This window comes from Zosterops lateralis (assembly GCF_965231275.1).
Source record: "Zosterops lateralis genome assembly, chromosome: 2".
NCBI lineage: Eukaryota > Metazoa > Chordata > Aves > Passeriformes > Zosteropidae > Zosterops > Zosterops lateralis.
In genome coordinates, this window is record NC_139763.1 from 100,402,589 (window position 1) to 100,424,764 (window position 22,176).

The following is a 22,176-nucleotide window of genomic DNA, read 5'->3' on the forward strand; positions in this document are numbered from 1 at the left end:
TTTGATTTAAATTTATGTTTAACTTAGTGTCAGTAGAACAAGATCAAAAGCCTGGGAAAATTAAGAAATAGCTGAACTTGAGCCTGCAGGAAATAGCTCCAGAGACCTATACACCTCTGAAAACTTAATGAATAGAGGTTTGTTTAGCTACAAAAGCAAATTCAATAGAGAATTGTTTAGACTAGAGGATTTCTGGGTTATCTTTAACTAAAGGTAAATGTAGTGTCTTAGTAGTGACTTAGTACAGTAAGATAAAAGCTAGGAGTCAGCAGAAGGGAATGTGCTGGGAGCTGCCAGCATGGAAGGGTCATCCAGAGAGCAGGTGATAAAGACAATATTTAAGACTGTCTCATGAAGTAACAAAGCTCCCTTAATCAAAATAATAACAGGTAAAAGATTTTTTGGCAGCCCTGCTCCACGACAAGACAGCATTGGAGAAGACACCTTGGATGTAATGGCTGGAAGACTCTGGATGGGGCTGTAAAGAAATCCAAAATGTGACAATGTATTTAAATCCCAGGGACCTGCATCTCCTGGGACCTGTTCAGAGCAAAAAATTCCCAACATGTCTCCAGCACATAATAAAGGAATGCCCTATTTAGGAGAATTTTGCTGTTTGATTTAAGTTCTTTAATTCACCAGTTGGAGAGATCCCCAATCCACTCAGTGAAGGGAAAACACCTTCAGTGAGTCTTCCATTAAAATATCAACTCATGAGCACTGTGCTTTTCCTCTTTGGACTTTCAAATAGTCTTTCAGTACCCAACAACCCCATCTCTGGTATCAAGAAATTACAACCACCATATCCAAAGTCATTCCCTGATGAAATGACTTTATGAGGATTGTTCAGCAGTGGACCCTGACTGTGGTTTCTGGAATAGAAGATGTTGAAAGGGACTGATGAAGGAACTGGGCACTGGATAACAGTTCTTCTTTCCTCTCCTGGAGAAAGAGGTCTTTCAAAGGGCCAGGGAAAGGAGTATGGAAATATTCCCAAGTCTGTTCTCCACAATTCCAGGCTGGCCAGCAATGAGTAAAAGCTAGAGGATGTCCGGATAAATTCATGATGCCAGAAGTTTCTGTCCAAAAGGAGACATGGGAGTCCTGTAACGCTTTTCAAATGAAGGGACAGGCCATGGGGTCTCTCAAATTGTTGGAGAGCACAGCCTCCTTTTTATCCTAATTTTCTGGCCGCATCACCCTCTCCCTCTCTCCACTGGCTGAGGTACTTGGAAGGTACAGACTTCATGATACACACAACCCCCTTTGTGTCATTGTTTTTTCTAGGTGCAGAATTTAACAAGGCCTTGGCTGAGCAACATCCTGTGTCAATTAGTAACATTTTCTGAACAGTTCCTCCTATTACTATCTCTGTCCCTGGCCTTATCTCTTATGAGAAATGGGAATGGCAGCCAGTTGGGAGTACCCTGGAAAGCAGCCAGAATACCCACATTGCTCTGACAAATTCTGCCCTGGATTGCCTCCTCTCACAGCAGGATTTGATGCAGCTGAGCTTCTTTGTGAATGGACCTTTAAAAAGTAATCTCAGGCTTCTTGGCCAAGGTACCTTTAGAAGTCAATCTCAAGTGATGTTCTAAGCAAGAGCTGCTCAGCATTAAAAGACAATCATTCCTCGAATTCTGAAAATCCCATGCTAATTCAGTTTGCCTTGAAATCTGTCATGTTGCATTGCATGTGGGTTACAATGAGGGCTGCAACTTGGTATTCCTCAAATGAGAGTTTCCTGAGATTAAGTGCTCGTTATCTTTTGTTCTCTCTCTTTTTTTTTTTTTTTTTTTTTTTTTTTTTTTTTTTTTTTTTTTTTTTTTTTTGGAGAATTTATCTGCGTATTTTTTTCACTGTTGTCATCAATATATGTATGCTCTTCCATTGTCCATTGTGGTTGATTGGAAGCCATCAGTGTATGTGTATAAACGTAACACAAGATGATTATTATGTACAGTTTTTCAAAGAACTGTTACTCCTTTTTCTGTATTTTTCCCTCAAAGCCTTGTCATTTCAAAATTACAGTAATTTCAAGGGAGGGGTCATCTTTCCATTCCAGGAAGGTTCCTCCCTTCCTTGGCAGACATTTATCTTTTAAAGAAAGACATTGTATCACCAAAAACTGGGAAATAAATTCTACAAGAGTATGCTAGGTTAGAAAGCCAAAAATAATTTATTATTAGTAATAATAATAATGATAAATCATAATATCATTATAACCACCAGTTTATTCAGTTGATAATGTAACTCCAGCTTATTCATAATAATATAACTTGTTTGGTGACAAATTGCCTCTTTGAGACTTTAATATAAGTTCTTCAAAGTCTCAGATGCACTTATTATATTGACCTAGTTGATACAGCAGTATGTATTGCAACAAGTGATCAAGATCATGAGTAAGAGCAGCACAATAAGTATAAACAATTGTTTCAGCCATCCTAAGATGAGAAGCCACAAATCCACTTCTTGCACCTTCACACCAGTATTGATGGTTAGCACCACTTGATATGGTCCCTTCCACTTTTCTAGGAGTGGCTCTTCAGTCCAGGTTTTGAGGTCGTCTCCAGGTTGGTAGGGATGGGCTGTGATATCCAGTGTCATGGGTGCTGCCAGCACAATGTATCTGTGGAGAGAAGACAACACTTTCCCATGGGATTTAATATATTCTCTTAGACTCTGGTTCATTCTTCCTGCTTTCTCACTCGACCGAGGACTCCATGGAGTGCACAAGCCCCACTTTACTCCTAACATTTTAGCTGGGCTTTGTGCTATTCCAGCAATGATGTGAACCTCTGCCTGGTGACATTCCCACTCACATTCCAAACCTCAGGATAATTTTCTTCACCAAAATCTTTACCGGCTTTGTTAGCGCAACAAGAAGAAGCTTCTGGCCATCCTGAAAAACTATCTACTGGTATCAATAAATACTTGTGGCCCTTTTGCCATGGCAGCTCAGCAAAATCTATTTGTCAATAGTCTCCTGGACTAATTCCTTTCTTAACAGCCACAGGTGTAGGCTATCTTATTTGATGTGCATTGTTTTTTAAGTATTTGGCACTTTTAAACAGGCTTCCAAAATTGTGTGATAGCACAGGGGTTGTGGGTGTGTCGTTAAAGTGCTGTGTGATCTCACAGGGTGAAAAATTAGGTTTGGGGTTTTTGGTATATAGTAATGTGTGTGGGCCAAGATGGAGGATTCAGAGTGTTGTTTGAGTTGTTTATCTTCCTCTTCTTCCGTCTTTTTCAGGTATTTGGGTGGCTTTCTCTAATTGGGTGAAAAATGTCTGGATTGCGAACCTGAAAGAGTCACTCTTGGGTCAAAACCATAAATAATATAGGTGTCACTTTAGTATTGGGTAACTATCTCTTAAATAGCCTTGGTAAAAATAAGAAGCTCTCCATTTTGCCTTATTTCTCTAACTAGCAGGTTGGAGCGCAAGCTGTAAATAGTGTAAATAGATAAGATATTATAAACAACCAAGACCGAACTCGACTCTACGTTTCCCCTGTCTTTCATCCTCGGCTGACCTTAGCTGAGATAAAGCAGGCAGAGACTGTAACAGGGAGGCAGCCTGGAGGCCTTCCAGCACAGCTGGCAGGGAGCCCATCCCAGTGCTGAGAGTGGTCCCGTGGCCGGGGCTGCACAGCCAGGGCAGTTTGGCCAGGATTGCATGTCTGGGGTGGTGTGGCCAAGATTGTGTGGCCACTGCCTTCTTGGCATCACTTGTAATGAACTTTATTTAGCTGCTTTTAACCAGCTGTGCTGAGGATGGAAGGGCAAGGGCAGCCGTGCAGCCAGCGCGGCGCCGGCAGGGAGCACGATTGGCAGTGACGGGCATGGAGAGCAATTCCCCGATGCAGGGCCTGGATGGGATCAAACTTCCAACAGTGCAGAACTCTCTAAACACTTTTCAATTGGTAGAACTTGAGAACAAATGAACCTAAAGCCACCAATTCTCTCCCAGGTCAGAGAAAAGGAAAAGGTGAAGACACATGAAAAGAAAAACATGGGGACACTAAGGGCAATGAAAAGGAGGGAGCGGGAGGAGGAGGTGCTCTGGTCATCAGGGCTGAGATTCTTCTGCAAGCCTTGGTGAGAACTGTAATACAACAAACTGTTTTCCGTGTAATTTGTGGAGTGCATGGGGAGATGTAGAATTCACCTGCAGCCTGTGAGAATAAGGTGCTCACACTGGAGTGAGTGGATGTTAAGAAGCTGTGATCTGGTGAGAAACTTGCACAGAGAGAGGAGACCCTTGCTTCCAAGGATCGAGCGAGAGAGCCCTTGCTTCCATACTAGAATAGCTCATCCTTAAAAGACTGCAATCCATGAACGAAATGACCCACACAAACAGTTGTGGGAAGACTACTTTTCCCACAGGAGGGACTCAAACTGCATCAGATTGGGCAGAACTGCTACTTGTGAAAATTAGAACCACACTGGAGAAGTCCACAGAGATCTGTCTCCTATGGGAAAGATCCCACAGCATAGCAGAAGAGACTCCTCTCCCTAAGTGAACTGAAAAAAAATATTTTTAGAAGTGACAAACTGACTAACACTGTATTTAGTAACACTGTGTCTATTACTCGTTTGCATATATTTAAACATTACAAGTATGAAACCTTCAGCATAATCAGAAGATGAACTAGAAGAACTAGTCTAAACAACAGAATAACAGGGTTAAGGGCACAGATAAAGAGAAGAACATGGACTCTAAGATGATATGTTCTCTTGAAATTGTGCCAAGAGGGCCAAAGCCCACATGGGAGAGATAAAGGTGAAGAGGTGAATGAAAGAGGACCACCACCACGGCCTGGAGACCACCACCACTAAGGACTGAGCATGCCCAGAAGGGTGTGGAGTAATTACCATATCAAGCGAGGATGGGTGGGATCAGGAAATGAATATGTATGAAGAGGGTCTGTGGGATGTCATGCATATGTAAGACCTCAGGAAATAAGAAAGGGGGACAAATCCCCTGAGGGGTATGTGTGTCTTTGGTGAAATTATTCCCCACGCATCTCAACATCGATAAATACGTACTGCTCTAACAACTAGTATATGTTGTGGAGTTCTTTCCACGTAGTTTCATTTACAATCTTATTCTGTGAGAGCTCCGATGGTCTTGTCAATGCAATCAGTTCTGCTTTCTGAGCCAATGTGTTGGGGGTATTGCTTTGGCTTCTATTACCTCATGCTGAGTTACCACTGAGTTACTTGGCTTTTCACATTCCATTTTTCACAAAGCTGCTCCCATCCATGAAGAGTTCCCAATCCATGTCTTCCAAGTTCTGTACATCATCTCAGCTACAGTGCACCTGTCCAGTGGTCTGCAAGCAATCATGGGCCAATTCCTTTCATTATGGGTCAGCTGTTAAGAACAGTGCTGGATTCAGGTTAGTTACTTTTAACTCCGCATCATCTTGTTCTATCAGTACTGTCTGGTATGTTAACATTCTGCTTGGTGATGACCAGTTTTTTTTCTTTTTGTTCCAACGCCACTACAACTCTACAGGGCACAAAAACAGTCTGGAGTTGTTGCTCCAGGGTTAATTTTGTTTTGCCTTCCTGGATTTGGAGGACTGCTGCCACTATTGTCCTGAGGCAGGCTGACCATCCTTTGCTCTTCTACAATGCTTGTTGTTGTGGCAATAACCCCAGTGCCAAATGGGATTTTTCAAGCACAAATAGTTTGAAAGGTTTTCCAAAGTCCAGTAGTCCCAGTGCAGGAGCAGTCAATGGAGCATGTTTCCATACCTGAAAGGTTTTCCTGCATTCAGGATCAGTTCTTTTTTAGAAAGAGGCTCAGAGTTTGACAGATAGCCTCCTTTCTTTCCTGGTGCAGACTCCTTTGCCCATGGGAAACAGCAAATCTCCTAAACTGCAAGTACCCTTCCAGTTACAAGGTGAAGCCTTTCCACAGAGCAGTTCACTTGAGCAGGCACATGCCTCTGTTGTGCTGCAGCAATCCCTCAGCCTCAGGACAAATCCAACCAGCTCATTGCAACAGAGGGGCCTGCAGCCAGAAACTTGGATTGTTTTCTTTTTCAAATGTAATCTGTGCATTTAATTTACTCAATACATCTCTTCCTAGTATTGGTATGGGACATTCAGGTATATAAGGAAATTGATGGGCTAACACCTATTTACCAATTCCAAATTTTAATGCTGAAAGAAAGGCCAACTTTCCTTTTGCTCTCTCACACCAACATGAATTGTTTCCTGACTAAATTTTCCTTTAGGCATATTTAATATTGAATACCCCACTCCAGTATCCACTAAGAAACTCTATTTGTCATTCCCAGCCTTAATGTAGCCAGAGGTTCAGCTGGGTGTGACACCTCCAGTCCCCATCACACATCTTCTAACACTGGGAGCCTTCCTGCCTGATCAGGAGCCTTGGGTGAAGTCCAGGGTCCAGCAGCTCGTGTTTGTCCCTTTCCCCACGCATATTCCCATTTCCAATGGCCCTTCTCTTAACAAATAGCTCACAGACCTCTGCACAACAGCCTGTAATTCCTCCTCTGCCTCTCTCCCATGATACCCACCCCCCTTTATTGGGCTTTGTTCTGCTAACACAACTTTCACTCCTAATTATTGTATGTGTTCCATGCTGCTTCTAACAACTTACTCAAATCCCTAGGAATGACATATCAAATCATCACATACCCTCACAACTTTCTCTGGGTCTTCCCTCCAAGTTTGTGCTACAGGACTAAACACTTCGGTGGTTTCCAAACTCAAAATCCTTTCTTTTACTCCTCCATCAACTTGCTCATTTATACCTCTTTGCCTGCCTCTTTCATTTTCATTTTCATTTTCATTTTCATTTTCATTTTCACTTTCTTAACTTTCACTTTCACTTTCTTAACTTTCACTTTCACTTTCTTCTTCTTCTGCTTCTGCTTCTGCTTCAGCTGCTTCTTCTCCTTCTCCTCCTCTCCTTCTCCTTCTCCTTCTCCTTCTCCTTCTTCTTCTTCTTCTTCTTCCAACTGCTCACCCACTCCATGCTGTTGTTCTCCCGTTTGTGCTCCTCTTCCTCAATCCAGTCTCCCATTTATACACTGATAATTTGAAACTGAAATGGACACCAGAAATTTTTTGTGCTTTTATCCCCACCTACATGGCTAACTTTCTCTGCTGGGAAATCTTGTGCAGTTTGTGCTGGAGAAATTGGCAGGATCTCAAACTTTAAACAATTTAACCTTTGCTTGTTTTATAGAAGTAAGCTAGAGAGAGAGAGAGATGTGGTTTGACTGTGATCAGGTGGTTGAATCACCAGCAAAATGACAGGTGGTGGCAGATCCTCTGGACCAAGTCAGACCTTCTAGTAGACCCATTGGAGCATTTACAACTTGAAGATGCACTGCCTGAGTGTGATGATTAAGGGGGATTTGGTAATTGATGTGAGCAGAGACAGAAGGGATTTCAATCAGCAGAGCGGATGTTCTGATATAAACCTCCAGCAGGCAGGACATCCTGTAAAATTTACTGTGTTTGGTTTTACTGGAATCTGACTCCATACACCCTTTTTTTTTTTTTTTTTCCTTTCCGCTGTTAAATAATGGCAACTTGGATCAGGTGGATCATGTATTTGCCTTAAGCCTGTGCATAGTTTCACTGGCTAGTGGCTCAAATTGCTCTGCTTGTAAGAGGTCAGTAGTCCAGAAATCAAGAGAGGAATGAAGGAATATATTAATAGCAGAATGTGTCCACCCAGACGGCAGAGGAAAGAATAAAGAATAGACCTCATTTGTGACAGAAGGGAATTCAAATTGCTTCTTCCACCAGCATGCAGAGTGCATTACAGCTAAATAAATAAAAAAAGATGAACAAAGACCTCTCTGAATTTTAGGACAAGGGCTCTCTACTTACTCTCTTTCTCACTAACTTCAAAGGATTTACCATACCAGAGAGTCCATGTCACCTCGGCCACCACCAGCTCCAGAGAAGGTAACATACAGAGAACCGTGTCAAACTTGCAAAGATTGCTGAGCTGAGCCAGGTTCCTGTAAAAAGAAACAGTTGGCATAAGAACACAGAATAAGGCAGAAAGGGATTTTTGTACCTTGTTCTACTCTAAATATAAAAGTATTTTGAATCTTCCACAATTGCTGGTTTGTCTGGAGTATTTTTCATTTGCCTCTGTCTGCACTGAGGTTACCTCTGGTCTTTGCCTACTCCTTCAGTACCATCCTCTCCCTGCTCAGCTCTAATTCCCTCTCTTCCAAGGAAGCAGCCCTCATTTTCCAGACCCTTTCATCATTTTCTTCTTTCTTCTCTACATTTCTCCATCCCACTGAAGAAGTGATAACATTTGCAGACATTTTCCACCTCAGAAAATGTGAGTTACTATAATATATTACTCATATCCCCCAAAAGTTCCTTTATTTTCATGAAATACAATCAGAAAGATTTCTCTGGGATTTCCCTCCTTTTGTTGCTTTGATGGCATGGGGCACTTCTGGATAAATGTATTTTCAGCTGTGCAGTGGGCAGTTCTCTGGACTTCCCTCTAAAATCCCCTCAGCTATAGTGAAGGAGGTGAGCACAAGAAACTTGCTAATACATTTTTCCCATTAAAACAAAAAGGGTGTGAAGCGTGTAGGTACATCAGCCCCAGGCAATGGGTGGGTTAGTTGCTGGCCTGTTTCAGAGAGAACAAAAAGGAAGGCTGGCAGAGGGAAATTTAAGTGATTTAAGACGTAGTGATTGATCCTAGGAGATAGAAAGAAAGGTAGAAATAAAGGTAGTGGTAGAGTTGAAATTTTGTTGAAAAGCCAAGGGGCTTTGGATAGTTGAGAGGGGGAAAAGGCTGCACTAAATCAATCACAGTGGTGGGAAGGTGTCTCCACATACAGCTCTGTATCTGGAAGAGACACTGCCCTGACCTCCAGACCCAGCTACAAGTTAGGCCAGATCTGTTGGGGGCAGCAGGAGCTTTTTATTTCTACAGGTCAAAAGGCACTTGTTTGTGCACCCAGGGACTGAGAGCAGCAGGACAGGTAAGGTCAACACATGGTGAGCCCGGGATGACCCGGGAAAGCTGCAAACATCACCTTCTTTCTTAAGACAGTTTAGTAGCATTGCTCCAGATATCCCCACACATCTGTGTCTTGAATGAGTTTCTGGGTTTATGTGGGCATCTTTGTCAATTAATTTTGGCAGGAGGGTGAAATTGTGGTGTTTGTTTTTTCCTGTGAACAATCATGGCTTAAAACAGGAGACCCTCTAGAGCCTGGCAAGAGAAATACTGTAACTGATATAAAGAGTGTATGAATGTGTGCATGTGTATGAAAGCATTTGAAGAAAGAGCAGACACTGAATGTCCTGTATTGATCATTAAGAAGCTGTTTCTAATTAATCAGACTGGGAAATGTGTTGTTTCTGTCAAGCCTGCAACAAGGCCTGATAAATTATCCCTGTTGTAATTTTATCAGTGGAAATCCTAACTGAACAGGAAAATGGCAGAGAGATTGCCCAGATCACCCCCGCTGCCTCTTTCCTCCCCACCCAACAGGACGGTAGTGATAAAAGCAAAAGACTACTCCCAACTTTATAAGAGATAGAGCCCAAAATAATTTGTTGCAGGGTTGTTATGAATTCTGTTATAAGTGCATATTATAAAGTTGTCTTTTTGCAAGACGTGCTATATGATTAATAACTTTGTGGTAAGAATATAAGTTTTTATTTCTGCTGTTAATAAAGAAAATTAGGCATAGTGGTAGTAGTTGATATATTATGCTTAAACTGTCTGTTTGGTTGGGATAACATCCAGTGAACATGTAAAGATGATCCTGCTATTGAAATACCAACCATCAGCATCTACTGTCTGAAGAAAGTACAGACCAAGGCCTGAGCTGGAGGTGATAATGAAGACACAGCCAAGAAACACGCATGGACTAAAAAGCCGGACCCAAGGAGGGACCATGCAAAACAGTTCCTGAATATGGAAAATAGTTTATGGAAAAATATGACTATTCAACAAGACTGGTGCAATAGAAAGGGTATTTAAAGAAAGCCTCTGAAACAGCAGGTTGTGGACTTGGCTGAATACAAAGTCACTGAAATTCCTTTTGCTTAATCTGTTTCCTAATTGTCTTATTTATTATTTATTATTATTAAGCCAAATCCTTAAAATTTACCAGGAAAGCGAACTCTGTTTTTCACCAATCCTCTTGAGGGAAAGGCTGGCGCTGGATGCTCAGGTGCCATTCGGGACATTCCCGGCTCCGGTTCTGGGGCAAGGACGGACGCGGTGGGGGAGCCTCCCCTCTCCAGGGGTCTCATTTCATCTTTTTCCCGGTACCATGTACGCGGCAATGAGGCACCACGCCTCTCTCCGCCTCTCCCGGGGAGGGGCAGCAGATGCTCTCGGGGGAGGGTCAGCCAAAGAGCGCTGTCGGAGCGGGGCTGGAGCTGCCCCTCGCGTCTCCTTCCTTCCTTCGTCTTTCCAGCGGGGAGCTTCCCCCAGTGCCGGGCTCAGGCGGCAGCTCCTTCGGAACCTCCGTGACTCCAGGGGGGTGAACGTTCCCGAAGTTAAAGGAGGGTCCCACAAGCGGCGGGGGAGCGGAGCGGGTCTGTCCGGGGAAAGGCTCAGCCCCGGGAGCGCTCCGGGGTGCGTTCGCCAAAGCGCGGTAAAGGGTCTGCGCATTGCTTGTGCCGCTCTTTAGAGCCTTTTCCAACTCCCTTTCTTCTGTCTTCTTCTTCTTTCGGGCTGTGTTTCGGGCTGTGTTTCCCCATCCCCTGCAGCACCCGTGATTGGGGTTGTCACCTAAAGGGATTTTATTTTCTTTCTGCCTTCTCAGAGCAGCTCGGTATCGCTTATACTGTGTTACAGCTGCACGGTACGGCCTCGTTCCTCATTTTGTGAATTCTTGTAGCTACCCCGGGTCTGTGCAATGGTGCATTAAGGGCTTTAATGGTGTTAAAGCAGTGCTTGTTATTAAAAACCCTGCTTGCCTGCAGGTGTGGTACATCTTCCACTGCTTTATAAACAGTTCTGTGACTCGATGGTTCCTGCTTGCCATGCTGGCCCTTGATTTCTGCATGCTTGTAGGAATATCTATCTGAATTTCTTATAGCCATGCTCAAATATCTGACTACACAAACCTTTTTCCCTTCTGATGGGTTCTCGTTTCCTTATTCTACTCATAACAGCTTGGTCTCTGTTTGTTCTTGGTAACTGGAGAGTTACATCAGAAGTAGTTTTAGCACAGTGTGTTTAAAATTTAAGGGCAGGCTGCTGGTTGTGGGTGTATCCAGTGTGTTTACAAACAACAAAACCCAAGTTTGCTGGGAATTTGTTTTTAAATACTTTTATTTGTTTGTTTGTTTGTTTGTTTGTTTACCAGCCCTCCTTTTCTAACCTGTATAGTATAGAAAATTATTTTCAGTTGATTGTCTCTTATTTTTTGCGTGTTATGAAAATCTTTACAAGGTTGGGCTTTGCTTACATTCTTGACAGAAGATGATCCCAAGATGTGTCGGCCAGTTTTGCAGGCATTGGCAAAAAACTCAGCAGTGGGTGGAACATGTTACAGAGATTTTTTTTGGAAAATAATGTTTCCACTTGAAAATACTCAAATATACTTGAATATACTCCAACTTCAGTTCCAGGCAGGTCTGTAATTCAGTTACAGGAAAAAGGGCGATAAGATTTGTCAAGTCTTGCTGTCTGACCCCAGAACTACATTCTTTTTCGTATGAGAAATCTACAGTTTATTTTTGCACCCTGAAGGTACAATATCACCAGAAGATGACCTGTCATCTCTCGTTGTCTCTCTTTAGGTGAAGCAGATTTTCTCTTCCAAAATGACTTTACAAGTTCTGGTTTTGTGTTTGGCGTATTCTGGGCTTGGAAATGCAGATGGTAAGTTGAATTTCCTGAAAGCTACTTGAAATTGTTTGGGGAACTGCTTTCAGATTTCTGAGGCTTCATCAGGGTAAGAGACAAAAAAGGTGAAGTACAGATTGCTAGTGCTGTTTGACTTAGATACTTACATAGCTGAGACAGAGCTGGTGGTAGTTGTGACACAAAACCTCCCAGAGCAGCATTTAGAGATGTGAGGGACAAGAAGCATCCCAAATCTACAGTGACATTGGACAGCATTGTTAACCTGAGCTGACAGCTTCCAAGAGTGGAGCATCCCTAAAGAACTTCCTTCCTTCCATCTCAAATGCACCATGAACTCTGAAACTACAGTTCAAAAAGCCTTTTAAAGGCATTTTGCTGTTTACTTCTCTGATAATGGCTTGGGGTGTACTTCTCTTACTAATTCAATCTTCCTCTAGCTCTTGGGAAACAAAAAATGAGTATTTGCTGAGAATAGGAAGCCATGAGGTGCTTTAGTAAAACTTTAGAGGGAAGTCTGCAGATATGGGTACAGAAATAGGTAAGTCTTTTTGTCTTTTAAGTAGTTTAGAAGAAAGATAAAGCCTCAGCGTAACTTCATTGATTTCTAGGAGTATGCAGGAGATGGACTTTTTTGTAGAGAAAAGCCACAGAAATAGTATGTAACTGAAGGAGTTGTGTCTGTGGGTAACCCAGGCCTTAGAATCAACATTAGGCTTCTGAATATGTGTGATATCTGCCCATTTCATGAACTGTTTACTGTCATTGCAGTGGTGCCACAGGCTGGACGCATAAAAGTGAGGATGGGTGACAGTGTGACTCTGAGCTGTGCCCTGACAAAACCCCATGATGTTCTGCAGGTGACATGGCAAAAGAACTCAAAAGAATTAAATGAAAATATAGCTACATACAGTATAGCAAACGGATTAAAGATTCACAAGCCCTATGAAGACAGAATGAATTTCACAAGTTTGGAACTCAACAAGACAAGCATAACTTTTTGGGATGCTAGAATGGATGACTCAGGATGTTACAAGTGTCTTTTCAATGTTTTCCCTTTGGGCTCCTTCGCAGGAAATATCTGCCTGAGTGTTTTTGGTGAGGTTCTCTGCAGGGATATGTCTGTAATGAAATAAGAGGTGTTTTCTCACCCAGGTGTTTTCTGAAGTATTTCCTTGAGCAGATTGAAGAACTGCAGTGATAGCAGCATCCCTTGGTGGAACATGGCACAGAAACAGAGCATTGCTGCTGTGAGCAAAACTCTGTGGGTCATATTCAAGCCTGTTGTGGTCATTTTGGCTCCTGTTTGTTACTCCTTGAAGTAGCAGCTAAAAAGCAAGGAGTGGAACTCGGGCAAACCAACATTGCCCATTGCAGTTTCCTTTTGGTGCAAGGTACAACCCCAGTGCTGTGAGCTGCTCTGCCAAACCCTACCATTGACAGGGAATTAGCAGATAGGCCCAAGAAATTATTTTACTTAACAGATTATTTTAATACTTAGATTTCAGATTGAGTGAAATCTTTGGGGTATATGACTTCAGTATGGGGGAAGTAGTATTGAGTCATGGAGGGGACCTGACCCAAGGAACTCCTCTTGCATTCCTTGCCATTGGGCTCAGTGTGAATCAAGTAAGCTTTGCTCTGATTCGTAAGGTTAGACTTCTTCTGCTGATTATGAGCAGGTGCTCCCTGTGGTGATGACTTGTTTCATTTGTGTGTTGGAAGGTCTTATTGCATCTGTCCATCACAACATATCTGAAGGTCACTTGACAGCCATCTGTAATGCTGATGGTCTCCCAGAGCCCACCATCACCTGGAGCAACCTGTTCAATTCTACTCCTACCCAGAAGAGAGTCAAGCACAAAAATGGGATTGTGTCCATCACAAGTAAACTGGAAATCTACAACATTCAGAGCATCAGTGCACAGGATTTGACCTGCAGAGTAAGCAATGCAAATGAAACAGTTGAATTGCCTGTGAAGATAAAAGGAGGTAGGTGAGCAGTATAAGCAACTTTTTAGCATTCTCTAATTACTAATAACTTGTTAGCAATCTCTTGGCCTCCATGTTTTGCAGTAGCATATTTGGGTAGAAATCTGGGAAGAGGAGAGAATGAAATGTGGATATGTCAGGAAATCCTATTTGCATTCATTGTTGTCTTTAAGGTTATAATTTGATCCCTACCCAAGAGGAAAAAGCTAGAGAGGTATGGGGTTTAGAGGCAGCATGCATTTTGCTGTAAGTTGAACTTACGTTCCCACATAGACCTTAATAATTTTTAACAACCTAAAAATAAATACAAATATGTCAGCTGATATCTGTGAGTAGAAAGAGGAGTAAAAACTCTATGCTTGATGAACTCAGAAATTTTGAAATTCATAACAAACTGCCTCTGAATCAAATGTTTCAGTTCAACTTCCTGCATGTTTTGTTGTATTTAGCCGGTATATTATGGTTCAGTTTCTCTGATTTTTTGCTAAGACATTTGTCCACTGCACTAATGGTCAGGGAGGAATAGTACTCTCAGGCATACAGGGAGAGGGTCAGTTGAAGATTCTTACATTTGATTTCTACAAAAATCTTAGATACAACATATGAGTATCTTGTAGAGTTAATTTATTTCTTCTTCCAACATTCTGTTCTGCTGGAAAGACTTTCACTCTGTTTCTGAAGATGAGGAACAGAAACATTAAAAACTGAACTACCATTCTTAGTTCATACAGGATCACTGACTTGGCTGAATTAAAATTCACATGTCTCTATATCCAGAGCCTTAAATTGAAGACCACTCATAAATTAGCAAGATAGGAAAAGCAGCTTGTAGCTGTGGGTTAATTCTGAAATTACATGCTCAAGAAGTGATTGTTAAAGGAATAGTAGTGAAGAACAAGATCTGATTTTTAATATCTACTCTTTAAACATTCAAAAGCAATTTATTTCTTAATTCTGAATTGAATTACAAATCTGAAAAAGCTTATTAATCTTTTTGTCCTCCAGTATTCTTCTGTTTTGGTAATTTAAAAAGAAAATGTATATCTCAGAAAGCAGTAAACTAAGACTGTTGTTATTTTTTGCTAAGTGGATAAAAAGTCAGCTAACAGCTTGTTGTTGTAACAATCTTATGTTTTAGAGAACAAGAAGGTCAAATGAATACTTCAACGTATCTTTGTTAAAAGACATAATAGTTTTGGCTTGAGACAAATAAATTTCAAGCCATTCAATTTTCCAGCTAATGTCAGTGAAATGAGCCTTTGCATAAAGTTTTGATTAACAGGAGTCAAATGAAGTGGCTGATGTCTAACCAGGGAGGAACGTTTACATTCAGCTGTTGGGTAGAGCTATTTGCAGGCAGCAAAATGTAGCCTGTATTCTTAAAATTAATGTTGCCTTTTCAACAGTATTAAGTGTTTAAAAGTAAAAAAAATAAAATGCTGGGTGAACAAAAAGCTCTTTTGAAAGTGCTGAGACTTGTATGAAGTTCTGCTTTCTGTGTCTGCCAACCACTGTATCAGGTGTGGGCATGGCAGTGTTCTTTGCCATGAGCACATCTTTTCTTCACATTTTCTGTGGGCAAGTGGTTTATTTTTGAAGATACATAGGTTTATTCTCTATTTTGAGCAATTGCTGCTTTCATTTATCTTAGCAATACCTTGAACCATATCAGAAGAACTCTGTCCTTAATCAGACATCCCCTTGGCTTGTTTTGCTTTTTTTCCTCAGTAAGACAGATTAATTTCCTGTGGGTGTTTTGTTGTCTTGTTTTCACAGATGACAGATCATCACCGCCTTGGGTGGTGATTATTGTGGTGCTTCTAGCAGTCGTCCTAGTTCTGACTCTGATTGTGCTGTTCTTGAGGAAGGTCCAACGCAAGAGGAGATGAAGTAGTAAGTCACCAATGTGTGGAAATGTGGTTTTCCTAGAGCCCATAATAAGGTCTGATCATCTGCAGAGAGGAATGAGACATTGTTGGGATACCACTGGGGGTATGAGAGTGTCATACTGGACAGCTTAATGATAGTAATATGTTTAAGGTTTTTACAGGATGCCCCAGTTGTATGTAAGTTTAAGAGCTGTTTTCCCACTGCCAAGGGACAGTCCAAGGCTGAAAACTGTGAGAGAAGGATCCAAGCAGAGCAGGACCTGCTCCTCTTGGTTTGCTTTGAAGTAGCAGTCTCAGCAGAAGTAATTCACTTATCTTTCACATTTTCCTGGAAGCTCACAAAGTGTAGTATGCTCAGATAATTTTTGGCAGATGAAGTGAACATTGGAGAGAAACCCACTCATGCAGAGTGATGTCCCCTCAGAGGACATAATTTTCTACTGGTCATGGCACCATCTTTGTATTTTTTAAGACAAACAGGGTGATACAATGAAGAAATGTGCTCAAAATTGGCACATGAATGTGCTTCCTAATGAAGAATTAAGGAGAAGTTGCAGTCAGTGTAATGTTTCTGAGTGTGTAATAACCTGGTCATAGATCAATTCAACTCTCTAGTCTTAATTAGTAGTAACATAATAAACAGAAAAAGACTGGGAGGGGGGACACCATAAGCTTCAGAAATCACAAAAATTTGATGGCCTTTGGTACTTACACTGTTGTTCAACTAAATCCAAATTTCATGTCTGGCTTTAAATTCCACTAATACATTTAGAAACACCAGCACATATTAACTCAGTTCCTGGCTATTTAGATACCTGCTTCAGGGCAATAATATGATCTAAAGTTAAGAAATGTTTCAAGGAATATCACACCTGTCTATTGTGAACTTAGACCTACAGCATCGACTATTAAGAGGGTTTGACCTAATGAGTCTGCTACTGCCAGAGACACAAAAGTGTTCACTGAGAAGAAAGAGAAATGAACAGTTCTTACACCCCAGATATAATGTCATAATTGTAAAATGTCTGTGAGACTTCCTTTAATCCTATAAACAATTCAGAAGATGCAATTCTTTCTTGAATTTTCAGACCGGCCTGGAAGTTAAAGTGCAAGGAGTTTGTTCTTAAATACTGCTTTTTAAAGGAGCAGAAGAAAAAGATGAATTGCTCACAAGAAAGAAATATCTTTATTCTAGAACAAACATTCCAAACACAAGCAAGCTTGTACTAAGCATACCTTGAAGGAGAGACCTTGAGATGGAGAGATCTGATAGAGCTTTGGGATCACCCCCTAGAGCAGATCTGATATTGACCAGGAAAAGAGAGTGCCAAAAAGCACAGATTCTGCCTTGTAGTGTTTTGAATCCTCTTCATTGCATGGCAGGTGAGAACCACACTGGGATGCTGTGTCTGCACTGGAGCCCAAAGCTGGACCAGTGTCACTCAGTGAAACACTGTTGGATGAGACCAAGTTGCTCATGTTTAGGGTAGGCTGAGGATATTAATGTGTCCTAGCATGATTCTGGCCCGTGGATATTAGCAATTCCCTGGGGAATGCCCTTATATGGGTCCAGCAATGGTTTGTAACAGGCCCATCCCCAGCAGGCAGCGACAGCAGGTTTTTTACACCCTACACCACACACTAGGTGTTGGGCTTGGAACCCCCAAACCATTTCATGTATCCTTGTGCCATGACATGGGTCATGTAAGACATGATTTACTGCTGCAGAGACACTGCTGATGCACAGCAACAGAGCCTACACGTTATCTGGGAAACTGAACAGATCCCCCTCCCCTGCCTTGCAAGGAAAGTGTAAGACACAGAAAACCATTAGTTTCAACTGAAAGCACTGTGCCTCTTTTTCCTTAGCTAATGGCTCAAAGATTGAAGTCCTTCTGTGTCTCCAAGAGAAGTGGGGTCTCATGTCCTGCTGCCTGGGAAGATGCCAGGATTCCTGGCCCCACATGTATTCCTGGCCAATGTGTCACAAGGTCGAGACTTAATGTAAATCCCTGTTCCTGGGGCAGAGGGTGTAAATTAGATGAGCAGTGTTTCATAGTGGGTGTTTGTTGGATTAAAGGTTATCAAGAAAAGCAGGATTTTAATGGCATCCATTGTTTGTGTTCCTTCCCATTTTTCATGGGTTTTGATTAACTCTGATCCCAGGATGTGACTTCTGCAATGAGGTTGTAGGTCTCTGTTCTTTTAATGTCGTCTAGTTTTTATCAGCCACAGTCTGTATCTTTTCAGTTGCTCTTTGGTCTTGAGTTTCAAAAATGTAATGCACTGACCTGGATCAATTTTGAATAAAGGCAGCATTACTTTATCCAGAGTAATTTTGACCAGCTGATCATATTCTTCCTTCCTACAGTGACCATCTTAGTGAAATGTGTAGTCTGTCTTCCTAATTTACGTCCATTTCCCTGAAGGCATCATTAATTAGTTTGCTGTAAAATCAGTGATGGTGCAGTTTGATCACTCTGTCACCATCTTTTTCTTTTTTTGGTCTCCCAGGATGCTTTTTTCTGTCAATGACTGAGGCTTACTTTACAGTTCATTGGTTCATCTTGTATATGATTCCATGGATGTGTGACTCTCTTGGACATCCTTAGAATACTAAGAATATCTGTGGAGCTACAGTAACTTCTAGCACTTTATTTATAGTGTGTTACCACTCCACAAGTGTTGGGATGAGGAAATCTCCTAAACTTCTTATCTTTGGATCCTAGTCTGGTTTTGTGGTGAGTTGTTTTTTCCCTTGATCATCTGTAAAATTTGTTTGTGCTTTCTAAAGCCTTGGTTGTAGTTGGTTCACCCAAAAGACAATAGTATCTTGTAGAAAACTCTTTTCTGGTTTTATCCTCCATTGTCCTCAGACTGAGTGGGATGAGGAACAGTGCCTACGCACATACTTTTTTTGACATGGTGTTTATAACAGTAGAATAGAGAGCTAAAAGTAGAGAGCCAATAGCACTGTCTCGAGAATACCAGGGTCTGTCTGGGGCTTCAGTACTTCTTTTCATTCTTCACTACATAACAAGCATAGCCTTGTCCAGGCTTGTCAAAATGCTCAGTTTTTAGAGTAAAACAGTAGCTTTTCATCTGGGTGGCTGGGGAGCCTTCTCTGACAAAGTTTCTTCAAAGTGCTTTTGCTTCTGAGAGTATGGTCAGGTTTTGCTTTGCTTTTGTTTCTGTTGTTCCCTTCCTCTTCATGGTGGATACTTTGAAATCAGGTATCTGGGGCTGAAAATTGATGTCCCATCCCTCAGGCATTTGCTTTGTGCACCAGTTACAGAGCAAATACGTTAAAACATGTGTTATAGTTCTCCCTGAAAATGTCCCAAGTGACGTGTCTTTACAATATTTGTGGATAATTGACTTGTTTGGAATCAAACTGAGCATTCTTTGTGGCAAGTGCTGACACACAAGCTTTGGAAAACTCACATCTCATCCTCTACCAAGTAGGCAGGCAAACCCAGCTGTGCCTATCACTCAATGTAAGTGCAATGAGCAGCCTGAAAAGAATCACCAGGCTTAAATTCTCCCATGGCAGAAGTTTCTTGATGCTGCTCATCATTTAACTTTAAAAAGTTAAATCCTTTCATTCCTTACTCAACAAATAGAGCTTAACTGTAGTCTGCACTGAGATAAAGCAGTCCAGTGAAGAAGCCAAGTGCCTGGGTAGAAGCAAAATAAATGCTATTATCCTGAACAAATTCCTGTGACTTCACTGTCATTTCTGTCTTCACTTGAATGCTTTCCACAGCCTCACTTGCTTATTTCACGGCTTGCAGGATACTCGTATTTCAGCCTGACCAATTAAAAAGCTTTGTAGTTAATTCTCAGGATGTATCAGTCTGCACGGGGATAAAATTCCACGCAAACATTTTTTCTGGAGGCTTGTGGTAACCTGTGAGGAAGGACTACTTTGCAAATGCATATAAAGACCAGGGGGTTTTGGGTTTTTTTTTTTAAAGAATTAGTATGTTGCATAAGCTCTTGGGTAGCTTCTGCACGTTTTGCCATGTGGAAAGCTTCAGAAATAATGAAATACCATGTGTGTTTTTTAAAAAAACTATAACAAGAGGAAAAGAAATGGAGCTTCTAATTGAGGAGATATGGTACTGAATAGATAAGAAAGCTGAACAGAATAGGTTAACCTGGAAGAAGAAAACTTGAAGAGTAATAGAATAAGAGACTAGGCCAGACCAAAAATTCCATTCTGCAGAAAGCACCAGCGTAGAAATGTGTTTTTCCTGTTTGGAAATCAAAACATTCAGGTTCTCCTCCAAGTGGAGATTTTATGGAACTCAGCAGCATTGCCTTTGCCTGTTAGTGCTATGGTTTACTTGACAAGGTGGTGTTCAGTCAGAGGTTGGCCTTGATGATCTTGGAGGTCTTTTCCAACTTTAATGATTCTCTGATTCTGTTTGTGTCTGAACACAACCAGGTCTCTGTATTCCAAAGAAATGCTGAACTTCAGTGTGCTTAATGTGTTACACAAGGACTCCAAAACAGGTTCAAAGTACCTCTCTGTACCAACCTGGAGATCACTTAATACCCTGAAGAGGGATTTAAGATTCCCTGAGTGTTATCTTTTGGATTTTATAGTTGCTACAAATAGCATAGAGTCAGGTCTGGTAAGTGTAAAATAGCAGCTTGGCTGATCAGCTATAATATGTACGTATGAGAAATCCAAATTTTGGTGGCCAAATATGTGCTGGAAGGCTGGGAAATAAGTACTAGGCAGGAATTCCAGTTTTTGGGAAACTTCATAAGAACAATACTTGGTTACTCTCACCAATGCTTTGTTTATAGTAAAGATAATAATTAATTCTGAAAGAGTCATTATAGCAGTATTCTCTAGTCTGTATTCAATTTGAGGAAGGCTCTGTTTCTAAGCTCCAGCTTCAAAACTACACCAATTTTTATCTTACGTCTCGGCATGTTTCTTCAGTGGATTAGCTTTGACATCTGGTTTCCTTATTAGCGAGAGACTCGGTAGTTGAGATAAACATAGTAGCAACTTCCTTTTAGGAGAATTTTCAGAATAACATTTCCAGAGAAGATCACTGAATAACAGACTTTCAGATGATAAACTCAGGAGATAACTCCCTCTTAAAGGAGGCAGATGAATATAACACACTTCCTTTGCAGAGGAAAGGTTTTCCAGCAGTCACACCCCAGCTGGAGAGGCTCCTTTTAGGGAAGCCTTGATTTCCTCTCAAACATGGCTTTAATGGGAGTAGGAGGTTGTTTGTCCTATTTTGGTTCCTGCAAAACAGCAGAAAATATGCAGTGAATATACAACAGCTTCATTCGTTTATCCTTAATACTAAACCAAAATAAAACCCCAAACCCGATCCAATAAACCAAACTAAAATCCCCAAACCTAAAAATGTCACATGTAAAAACAGTGTAGACAAACAGACCTAAACATATCTACTGAGGGGAGTAATTAAAAAACCACACAACCCTCATACAAAAATGTCAGCAAAGGGGTAATTCTGCTGTCAGGCTGCCCGTCAGGTTTCCCGCAGACATAAATATTTTGCAACTCAAGTGAAGATGTTTTCTGGGTTTAATCACACACTGTTTCCAGACATCTCCTATTCCTTAGGAATTCTGCCTGATTTTCTGTTCCCAGAAATGTGCCTGGCAGCACCCTCTGGTCTGTATCATACATGGAGGGAAGATGGGCACACTTTGCAAGCTTTCCATGCTTTAGTGCCACTGTTTTCGTTGTGAAGGACAGGGATGGCTGGTGTTTTGTTTGTTTTCCCTGGCATGTTTTGCTGGGAAAAGAATTCTCCTTATCCTGCTTTCCATTTAGAAGAGCCAGGAAAAATGGATTGGCAGAGAAGGAAGGAGGGGAAGGTCACATGGGTGAATTCTGGTCTCCTGGGCCATGGCTGGAGATTTTGTCTGGAAGGAGGAAATAAATCCTGTTTTGCTACAGGACTGAGGTAGTGGTGTAGGAAACATGTTGGAGTTTGTCCTGCCCATCTAAAAGGAAGGCATTGAAATCTGTGCTACCCAGATTTCACACAAACCCCTTTCTTTGCGAACAGGGAGGTTTTTAGTATACGTGACGAGTAAAATTCCTATCCCTTGCATCATATTTATGCTTCATTATGAAGTAATCTTGTGATCCTTCCTTATCCTTTTAATTCCAACAAGAGGGCTTTGTATATAACAAGAAAAGCAAATGAGTGGCAGCTGAAAGGGAGAGCAAACAGCATTCCTGTAATATGTGAATAGCTGCCTCACTGTTTCAATGTCTCATTCACTTCCTTGATTAAAACTACTTATATACTCGATTCCAAAATACTTGACAAAATGCTTGGTCTGAATGTAGAGTTATTAGATAAGGAACCTCTTTCATACTCCTCTACATGAAAAGTAAAGATGCCATATATTTTATTAGTGTCTTC

The 22,176-nt window shown here is 41.4% G+C and overlaps 1 protein-coding gene across 11 annotated transcripts in view; it reads left to right on the top strand.

The window, feature by feature from the left end:
* Positions 1-10,479: 10,479 nt before the first annotated feature.
* The window catches only part of CD200 (CD200 molecule), a 44,304-nt gene continuing 32,607 nt past the window's right edge, over positions 10,480-22,176 (top strand). For 7 of the 11 annotated variants that reach the window (XM_083882905.1, XM_083882904.1, XM_083882908.1 and 4 more), the window contains exons 1-5: positions 10,480-10,625; positions 11,798-11,879; positions 12,633-12,959; positions 13,587-13,853; positions 15,630-15,746. In XM_083882905.1, the coding sequence (XP_083739031.1) occupies positions 11,822-11,879; positions 12,633-12,959; positions 13,587-13,853; positions 15,630-15,742 (765 nt within the window). In that variant the 5' untranslated portion in view covers positions 10,480-10,625; positions 11,798-11,821 and the 3' untranslated portion in view covers positions 15,743-15,746. Of the gene's footprint in view, positions 10,645-11,797; positions 11,880-12,632; positions 12,960-13,586; positions 13,854-15,629; positions 15,747-17,611; positions 21,773-22,176 lie in introns of those variants that run through there. The other 4 variants (XM_083882902.1, XM_083882900.1, XM_083882898.1 and 1 more) reach the window with 4 other exon arrangements.